Source organism: Myotis davidii, unplaced genomic scaffold (genome assembly GCF_000327345.1).
Source record: "Myotis davidii unplaced genomic scaffold, ASM32734v1 scaffold22, whole genome shotgun sequence".
NCBI lineage: Eukaryota > Metazoa > Chordata > Mammalia > Chiroptera > Vespertilionidae > Myotis > Myotis davidii.
In genome coordinates, this window is record NW_006294067.1 from 474193 (window position 1) to 484781 (window position 10589).

Below are 10589 nucleotides of genomic sequence, written 5' to 3' on the forward strand. Positions count from 1 at the left end.
ATTTATAGCTTGGGTTTTTTTACACTTATTTTTTTAAATATTTCAATAAAAATGATTTTAAGTATAATAACGTTACATGCAATAAACATTAATATTTTAAGAAAAAAGATTTTAAATATAATACTAGAGGCCCAGTGCATGAATTTGTGCACAGGTGGGGTCTGGCTGGCTCGGGGGAAGGGCTGCAGCCAGTTGTCCAGCCCCAGCCCCTGGTAGAACTCCTGGTCAAACTCACAGTCGAGGGGACATTTTGCATATTAGCCTTTTATTATATAGATTACATGCAATAAACATTAATATTTTAAGAATAAAAGAGTTTATACATTTATAGTTTTGAGTTTTATATTTAGGTCTGTGATCCATCTTGGATTAACTTTTGTGAAAAGTATAAAAGTCTGTCTAGATTTTTTTTTTTTTTTGGCATGTGGATGTCCCGTTGGTCCAGCACCATTTGCTGAAAAGACTCTCTTTGCATTGCATTGTCTTTGTTTTTTTATCAAAGATCAGTTGACAATATTTTTTTCAATCTTTTTTTAAAATATATTTTATTGATTTTTTATAGAGAGGAAGGGAGAGGGATAGAAAGTTAGAAACATCGATGAGAGAGAAACATCAATCAGCTGCCTCTTGCACACCCTCTACTGGGGATGTGCCCGAAACCAAGGTACATGCCCTTGACCGGAATCAAACCTGGGACCCTTCGGTCAGCAGGCCGACGCTCTATCCATTGAGCCAAACTGGTCAGGGCAAATCTTTAATTTCTTTATTGATTAAGGTATTACATATGTGACCTCATCCCCTCATAATATTAATGGGAGTCTAGTTCTTCCCCCTCTAGTTTGTTCCATTGATTTCTCTTTTTATTCTTTAACCAATACCACACTGTATTGATTATGGTTACTTTATACTAAGCCTTTGAAGTTAAGTAGTGTCAGTCCTCTAATTTTGTTCTTTTCCTTCAATATGGTTTTGGCTATTCTGGATCTTTTGATTTTCTATATAAACTTTAAAATCAGTTTATCAATATCCACAAAATACCTTGCTGGTATTCTGATTAGAATCGCATGGAATCTATAGATCAATGGGGAAAAAACAGCATCTTAACAATATTGAGTTTCCCTATTCATAATTTTATTCATCAGAGTTTTGTAGTTTTTCTCAGACAAATCTTGTACATGTTCTGTTAGATTTATACTTATGGAATTAATTTGGGGGGATGCTAAGGTAAACATGCTTTTAATTCTAAATTCCATTTGTTCATTGATGGAATATCATATGGTTTTGATTCGTATCACTGTGTAATACACACATTTGAAATCAGGAACTGTGATGCCTACAGCTGAGTTATTCTTTTTCAAGATTGCATTGGCTATTCTAAGTATTTTATTGTTCCATATAAGTTTTAGGATTTTTTCTATTTCTGTAAAAAATATTATTGGAAATTTGATAAAGATTGTATCAGATCTATAGATTGTAGTGCCATGAGAATAGCAATGTCCATTACAAGGATGCTGTTTCCAGAGGATAAAAACATGTAATTCTCACGATATTGATAAGTTCTCCACATGAGAAGATAGAGTTTTCTTCCCAGCTTTGAGTCACTCTTGATCATCTGGGTCTTAAAGCAGTAGTGCATGTGCTCAGAGCTTTTCAAGTGAACCAAAAACTCTTAGTAATTTGTCTGTTTGCAGAGAGACCTGACCTCTTCTGCATACTCTTTATTAGAAGGAACTAAGTTTCCTAAGGCCCCTTCCCCTCTGACTTCTAGGAAGATGCAGTCAAGAGGAATAGGGTAGAAGTAGAGAGGAAGCCACGGTGTTTCTCTTTTTCTCTCTGCTTCAGGTGGCACCTCCAGTGGTAGCTGTATCTACTCTGTGGCTACAACTCTCACTGGGCAGCCCTTTTTTCTACAGTCCCAGTTTGCTGAGCACATCCAGTATGATTCCATGTTCTACTGGGTGATCCCTGATCCAGGGCTCTATTAACAACGTCCTTCCCTTCATTCCAGTAGCCTTAGGGGTGGTAGTAGTTTTTTGTTGTTGATGATTTAGGGGTTTCTCATTGTCCCCCCATCCATATGGCTTCTCAATTCTTCTATCATCTGTGTACCCAATTACATGTATTGAATATCCTTTGTTTGAAATACCTAGAGTGGTTTGTTTCCCTGGAAGGACTCTAACTGTTAAAAAAATTCATAAAAATAATGCCAAGTTGAACAGTTTGAGCAAGGATATCAAGGTCTCTGGGTGAACCAGCAAGCATGATAGGCACAACTTAGCAGTATGAGTTCTACTTCCTCTTTTCACACTATACTTGTTCTTAAGGTTTGTCATGTGGCACAATTGATAGAAAATCATTCACATCCTAGTCCATGTAATTGACAATCCTTAGAGTTGTGCAGTTCACAATATGGTCAACTGTATCTAACAACTCTGGGTGGATAGATGTTAATCTAATTTTTCTTAGATAGTGATGTCTGTTCATTAGTAAGACTGGAGTCAATTCTGAGAGATAGAAGAAATTACAATAACCCAAAGAAGAGTAATTTTTTCACAGAAAAAAAGTCTGTAGAGACACAGTTCAGGGCTGGTATGGCCACTCATCTCCATAAAGTCCATAGCCACACAGACAATGGATTCCTTCCAGCTCACGAGTCTGACATCCCTAGAGTGTCTCTCTTATCCTTATAATCCATGAAGCATATACTTTCCAGGCAGAAGAATGGAGTGAGGGACAAAATAAATGGAGAGGCAATGGGAGTTGCCAATTATCTCCTAAGAAAGATTCCAAATAGCTACTATCACACTTCCGCTCATATCCCTTTGGCTAAAACTTTCAGGAGTGAGGTTGGGTGGGTTTAGGTTGTTCCTTCTCTGGTCTATGGTTATCTCTAAGTAGTTGATGCTCATGCTCTGACCTTAAACTTATAGAAACTTCTAAGGCCCTCATAGAAGAAAGAGAGACTAAATCAGAAACCTAGAATCATAGGCTTTGAGTACTAGATTTTACAGATATGAATAATTAGGTTAAAAAATCACAACTAGTTTATGAAAAATGTAGGATTGAAAAGCAGATTTTCTGACTCTTACTTCGGTGATCTCTTCATGACATGTTGCCTCACAGGGAAGGCTGTTCTTCTCCCTGTGGCATATTAAACAGAGATGCAAACTCTTTACAGTTCATCTCCTCAAGTGGTAGAGTTTATTTTTCTGTTCTTTGAACCTGGGCTGGCCTTGAGACTTGTGGTGACCAATCAAATATGGCAAAACTTATATTGTACACATTTTCAATGTAAGTCTCCAGAGCCTTGCAGCTTCTACTCTGCTCTCTTGAAATGCAGTTGTCATGGGAACAAGTCTGAGCTGGCCTCGGGGGTGCTCAATGGGGGAGATCTCAGATACCTTGGCCAATAGTTCCAGCCAACCACCAAATTGTGAGACCATTCTGGTCTAAGCAGCTCTGAGCTGGCCTGTTATTTGAAACCAAGCACCATAAATGGGCACAGCTGACACTCCAGCTGTATTTAATTTGCCAAGCCATAGAATGGAGAGCCAAAAAAATTATTTTTAAGGCACCAAATTTTGGCATTGTTTATTATGGAGCAATAAATTACTGGTGCACTACCAAACAAGCCAGTCATATGTCATATTTCGTGTGTGTGTGTGTGTGTGTGTGTGTGTGTGTGTGTTGAAGCTTCACAAAGGAAGACCACAAAACTTGTCCTATTATTTGGTTTCCTATTGTTATAAGTGGGAAAATTGTTGTTCATCAATCCTTTGTACAGCACAGAAAACCTACTGAACATTAAATAGGACCATCCAGTGCTAAATATTTAATGACATTTGTATTGATAAGATAGATTTAATGAAATCATGCATAAATATTTTCCCCTCATTTTCCACATGATGAAACAAGTGAAGTTCCTTGTCCTTGGTCATGAAGTTAATGTGACTGATTTAACAATGGAGCTAGACTCAGCAAGGTGCAAGCAGAATTGTCTTTATTCTTTTCTACAACTATTCATGCAAAACCTGTTCTGTCAACTTGTTCAGCACCTCTGAGTGAGATCCAGGGGCTTTTCCCAGGTACTTTAGAAAATAAGAAGTCCCCCAGCCATTTCCTGGTAATAAAAAGGGCACTCTACCACCAAAACTCTGGATCATTGTCTCTTTCAAAATTTCTGTCCTTTGCCTGTCTGCACTTGTCTCAGGCTTGAAGGATGCAGTGGGAAATGCAGCTCATGGTCAGAATCTCCTCTCTTTCTCTACCTATCTCCTTTCTAACTTGCAACTGCAGCTGTGGTTCCTTTCAGGTTGATGCTTGGGAAGCGGGTAGAAGTAAGGATGGAAAAAGTTTTACTTTTAAAACTGGTGTTGGATTCCTCTGGCTTGGCAAATTAAGAGACTAATGTCCAAAGTTGTCTCTCCCTTATGGGACACTCTCTTGTGGGCTCTTCAGAGTTATTCTCACTAGAAACATCAGATCAAAGTTCTCCAAATTGGATTATGCTTCCTTTGGTTTACTGATTTCAATTTTGCCTTAATTTTTAATCCCAAGGGTGTATGTCTAACCACTTCTGTCTGGGCAGCCTTTCTTCTGGCAGGAAGCCCTGCAGCATGTACATTCCAAGTCAGCTGATGGCCAATTCACTCCATAAGATCCACAGAGCACGGAAAGTATGTGGAAGGTGCACATCCATAGAAGTGCATCTTGTGTCCAAACATGTGCATCTCAGGGCAGGCACCCACCTAGAGTCTCTTAATGACATAAATTATGTGCTACTTATGTCAAGTTCTCCAATTTAACCTCTTGAACATCTTCATTTGTCTCAAAGCAAGTGATAAACATGATTCACGGCGAGGAGAAGGAAAACCCTAGTATATCCCCAAACTCTAAAAAGTCTCCATTTTCCAACATCTTAGCAAATTCAGTCTTCACTATAATTCTAAAAGCTATTATTTTTTCCCATTTTATGAACAAGAAAACATGAAAGTATAATAAACTTTCCCAAAGTTATAAAGTCCACCTGCTGGCTTAGGCCTGCTCCCTGGGGGGATTGGGCCTAAGCTGGCAGTCAGACATTCCTCTGGCAGCCCGGAAGCCCTTGGGGGATGTCCACTTGCCAGCAGGGAGCAGGCCTAAGCTGTAGTTGAACATCCTTAGTGCTGCTGAGGAGGCGCTAGAGGCTCCCACCATCACAAGCTGTACTGGCTTGTGGCTGAGCAGAGCTCCCCCTGTGGGAGAACATTGACCACCAGGGGGCAGCTCCTGCATTGAGCGTCTGCCCCCTGGTGGTCAGTGTGTGTCATAGTGACTAGTCATTCCCAGTTGTTCTGCTATTAGGGTCAATTTGCATATTACCCTTTTATTATATAGGATAGAGACCTGGTGCACGGGTGGGGGCCAGCTGGTTTGGCCTGAAGGGTGTCCCAGATCAGGGTGGGGGGTCCCACTGGGGTGCCTGGCCAGCCTGGGTGAGGGGCTGATGGCTGTTTTCAGGCTGGCCATGCCCCCCAGCAACCCAAGCTCCCAGCCTCTGCTTTTTTTCTTTTTCTTTTTTCAGAACCTTCTTGAGTGGAGGCCAGGGTGAGTTGGAAGCAGGTATCTGGGATTTATTTATCTTCTATAATTGAAACTTTGTAGCCTTGAGTGGAGCCCAGGGCCAGCCAAGGCAGGTGGGAAGCTTGCCTTCCCCCATCACCAGGGGCAACCCAAGCCTCCTGCTTGCTCCTGCTCTGTGGCTGCCACCATCTTAGTTGGGTTAATTTGCATACTCGCTCCTGATTGGCTGGTGGGAGTGGCTTGTGGGTGTAGTGGAGTCGCAGAGTGATGGTTAATTTGCATGTTTCTCTTTTATTAGTGTACATTGCTCAATGGTTACAAGAACAAGCATCTGTGCATTGACTACTCTCCAGCTGATGTGGGCTGTGTTCAAGCATGCTTCAGGTTGCATTTGGATGGGCTTGAACGTAGGACATGGGTTTATATAGGTCTGCCACATGTATTTGTTCAGGAACCCAGGCTGAAGGAGCAGAGCCTAAGCAAGTCATGTTTTCCCATAAAGGATCACCTGAATGCAAGAGTCAAGCCAAACCATGCAAGTAATTTTAAGACTCAGTTTTCATTTTCATCGTGATTAGTAATATTCCACTGGCCAAAGCAAGTCACATGGCCAAGTCTAACATGAATGGATGAGGAGAAGTGTTTTGTTCATAGTGGGAGGGGAAGGGTAGTGAATCGTTGCTAGACATTAAACCCAAACCATTACACCCACTTTATTGGAAACTTCACATGCTTTCTAGCTAGGATGAGGAGCTTGGTCTACCTGTGTGGCAGCAGAAATATTGTCACCGTATATGAGACCAGCAGAAATCTACATAAAGAAGAACTCGCAGGAACCCAACTTGGCCAATCGTCTATGTGATGAATGCCTACAAATACTCATATCACATAAATGATGGCCCTTGTTACATGTGCCCTCAAGCATTGCAAGGCATCTCAGGCCACATGGCAAAGTGGCATTTTCTTATCTATGAACTGTAACTCAGCATTTCCACTCACATCAACGGTCAAAGGCTCCCCTACCTTTGCAGAAAAAAACTAATAATTTAAAGATTGACCTTGACCTCTTAATTTCCTTCTGGTTATGCTTCCGACTATTGGCTCTGCTCCCTCTTTTAGGCCTAGAACTTATCTTTCAGAGTTTGTGCTTGCACTTGCTTGTACAGATTTAAACTTAAATACACTCTAAGAAAATCACCTTAAATTTACACCTTGGATCCTCAACTCCTGACAGATTCAGATTAGGTTCTATAATACAGCTCCATACCCACAGACCTTTATTCTGAATTCCATCACTACCTGACTAATATCTCAGGAGGGCCATAGATAAGGATTTCAGGAGGTAGATATACCTTTGGGTAGAAAAACACAAAAATCAAGGTTAAGAGTTTAGGTGCTAAGTCATCAACAAGATGTATTGAATTCAAGAACTAGATCAGGGGTCCTCAAACTTTTTAAACAGGGGGCCAGTTCACTGTCCCTCAGACTGTTTGTGGGCCAGACTATAGTTTAAAAAAAAACAAACTATGAACAAATTTCTATGCACACTGCACATATCTTATTTTGAAGTAAAAAAAACAAAATGGGAACAAATACAATATTTGTATTTGCATGTGGCCCGTGGGCCGTAGTTTGAGGATCCCTGAACTAGATAAAACTATCAGGAGTTGTCAAGAGCACAAGACTCAGGAAGAAGATATCCAACATTAGAGCATGGAAAAATCTGCATTGATAGCTGTTAGTTATATCTGGTCTCCAGGGAGTCCAAAGAGGAGTCACACCTTTACCTGGCCTGATGCCCTCATTCTCTCTCATTCTCTCTCTCTCTCTCTCTCTCTCTCTCTCTCTCTCTCTCTCTCCATTCTCTCCCACATAATTTCTATCCGTGAAATAGACTGAGTATACTTGCTGAGTCTATCAGGTGAAGAATGGTAGAACCAAAACTCACACAGAAGGCTGGGAGAGGTGAGATCACAGGAAAGATATGGCCTGTTGAGATGTGAATGCCTCTAACTGCCATGCTGCTTAGAAGAGGAAAGGGAGAAAAAATCAAAACAGTCTGTCTTAACAGTCCCAGGTAAGGCAAACATTTGAAAATAAAGGAGGCAGAAAATTACAACCAAGGATGCATTATTTTCTAGATAAGATGGTGTGTGTGTTCTACCATTCTTCACCTGATAGACTCAGCAAGTATACTCAGTCTATTTCACAGATAGAAATTATGTGGACTAGTGTAAAGCAGGAATTCCAGATCTAGACAGTCTGGAGTTGATTTCAATCTGGATTCTACCAGTTACTAATCATGTGATCTTGGGAAAATCTCTTAATCAATCTGTACCTCCAATTTCCTCATCTATAAAACAAAGTAACCATACCTTATTTGACAGATTAGTATAGGACTAAGGAAGTAATGTATCATTAGTATGTTGCCTTGTATATTGTAGACCAACAAAAAATGATAGCTATCATAATTTGCATGTATTAATTTATGTTGTTCCAGAGTTTCTAAAAGCAATACAATAGTATTAGACCATCTATGTAGTAAAGGATGAGATGGTGAACCTGGTTTTTCCACTTTTGGTTTCTTTCACATCTCAATGGAATATAAGAAAAGGCTAAGAATTTGCTAAGATGTTGGAGAATGGGGACTTTTTAAAGAGAGTTTGGGGATATTGGGGTTTTCTTTTCCATCGCTGTGAATCATGTTTACCACTCACTTTGAGGCAAATGAGTATATGAAGGAGTCTAATTTGGAGAACTGACATATCAGGAAGTAGCACATGACTTATTTCTGAACATTATAAAAGACAAGAGACTCTGGCAAAGGGGAAGAGCAAGGCAAGAGGAGCCTCCCAAGGGTAAGATTGCTTGAGGAGTGAGGACCCCCTCCCCCCTTTGCCTTCCCTGAGAAGCTAAGATAAAGGAGGAGAGGCCAGGGTGTCTCCTGACTGATAACCAGGCTCCACCCATAGGCCAATGGTGTGTGTATGGGGACAGGGGCATCCAGTGGCAGAAGTGCCCCTTCACCAGGACCAAAGAACGGGTGGGAGAGGACGGGGTCCATTTCCTGAATCCTACTCCTCAGACTCAGCATCCAGACCAGAACTGAGAAGGATTTTGGGAGCCAGAGAGAAGGACAGAGAGACGGACAGGCAGACAGACGGCAAGTCCCCTGAAAAATAATTTTTTTTTTTTCATTTTGGAGTCAGAGGCCTCAGCTAGGGAGTGGGGGCGGCTGCTGTGTGAGAATGCCCTGCTTGCCACGGGAAGGGAGGGTGTGGGAGGCTTGGAGAGTAGAAAGGAGAAAGGACAGGAGACGATGAGGATAGGGGGCTAGTGGTACATCCTTGGGACATTTTAATTCTGAAGCCCATCTGGGAACACTGCCCTGGGATGAAAATATGCGTGGAGAAGGTGTGAAAATGACCTGCTATAACTCTCGTTACTGTACCCCCTTCCTGAATCAGCTTCTCTCTCCTCCTGCTCAGTCAGTTCAGGAGGGTGGGGACAAGTGTGAGGAGACCACGGGGACTGAACCTGTTGAGTGGAATGGGGACCCTCTGGAGCCAGGAGGTAAGTGATGTCCTTGACCCACACTGGGCAGATTTATGACACCCTTCCAGCTCTAGCATCCCACCCCTCACAGCCTGCTTTGTCCTTATCCAGGACAGGCAACATCTCTTGTCTATGCATCTCCCAGTGTTGCCCATGGGCCTAGTTAGGGAGAATGGTCTTGGAACAAGGGGCCGTAGCACTAACTTATTTATTCTCTTCCCTCTCCCTGTACCTTTCCTCCACCCTTCCCTTCCCTTTTGTGTTTTTCATCACCTGGTTTCCTGTATGCAGAGACCTCCAGAAGAGGGGCAATCCACTGAACAGAGCAGATGGTGGGCCATGGCCAGGCGGCTGATAATGGCTGTCCTGCTTTTAGGCCTGCTCCTTGGTTCTTCTGTCCTTTTGTTCTACATCTTCCGGAGCTGTGGACCTCGTAAGCAGGATCCTGAACCCCTAACCCCATCAACCCTCACTCAGTCATGGGCTTCATCTGTCCATCACCCTGAGGCTCCATGCCCACTGATTTAACTCACCATTCATCCTGACCCTTCCATCTACCCCCTTCCAGGTCTCTCTTTGGTCCTCACCAGATGTTCCTTTTCCCAGCCCTTGGGGGAGCCCTCATCTCTTTTCTCCCAGCTCTAAGCATTTTCCCCACAGGTCCCTGTGAGATGCCCATGTGTTGGCATCTCCTGGATCATTACCTGGCCTCTGGGAACACCAGTGCGGCACCCTGCACTGACTTCTTCAGCTTTTCCTGTGGAAAGTCCAAGGGAACCAGTAATTCTTTTCGGGCCCTTGCTGAGGAGAACAAGAGCCGACTTCGGAGAATACTGGGTAAGGAATGCAGGGCAAAGATTCTCTGTGCAAATGGGTGACTGAATCTAGAACCATCATGACTCCCAAACCTGTGTGGTTGTGGAACAGCTGGCCTACACCATCCCTAATGGGCTTTCAGAACACTGCCCAGGGTTGCATCTCTCCTACGGTACCTTTCACCTCCAGACCTCCTCTGATCCATCTCTTCCAGTCCCTCACTTGGTCTTGAGCTAAATCCTATCCTCTTTTCTTCCCATTTATCCATGATTACTCCACTCTCTCCAAGTCCTCCCTTTTACCAAGCTCCATCTTCTTTGTTATCTCCCTTACACTTTCAATTTCTGTCCTATGCTTGGCATCTTCCCCACCAGCACCTCCTCAAGAGCTTTTGCACTTTAATTCTTCTCTCCATCACTTTCAGTCTCAAATGATGGGACTTCAAATCCTTCTTGTCTATAATGCCCCCTTGTCATGTTATCCTCTCCCTTCCATGAACTCCCCATTCCATGGCAATCATCTGTTCTCTGCTGAAACCTGGGACCATGGAGTGCAAGTTGAACTTGAAGAAGTGGGATAATGGGGATGGATGATGGGAGATGATGGTGAGAAAGAAGTGGCATAGTGGGGTGAGAAGTGAGAGAGGGGACTTTATA

The 10589-nt window shown here is 42.5% G+C and overlaps 1 protein-coding gene across 3 annotated transcripts in view; it reads left to right on the forward strand.

Moving 5' to 3' along the window:
* The first annotated feature begins 8523 nt into the window (after positions 1-8523).
* The window catches only part of KEL (Kell blood group, metallo-endopeptidase), an 18827-nt gene continuing 16761 nt past the window's right edge, over positions 8524-10589 (forward strand). For all 3 annotated transcript variants that reach the window (XM_015566703.1, XM_015566704.1, XM_006768000.2), the window contains exons 1-4: positions 8524-8725; positions 9051-9135; positions 9409-9550; positions 9778-9954. In XM_015566703.1, coding sequence (XP_015422189.1) covers positions 9112-9135; positions 9409-9550; positions 9778-9954 — 343 coding nt within the window. In that variant the 5' untranslated portion in view covers positions 8524-8725; positions 9051-9111. The remainder of the gene's footprint in view (positions 8726-9050; positions 9136-9408; positions 9551-9777; positions 9955-10589) is intronic.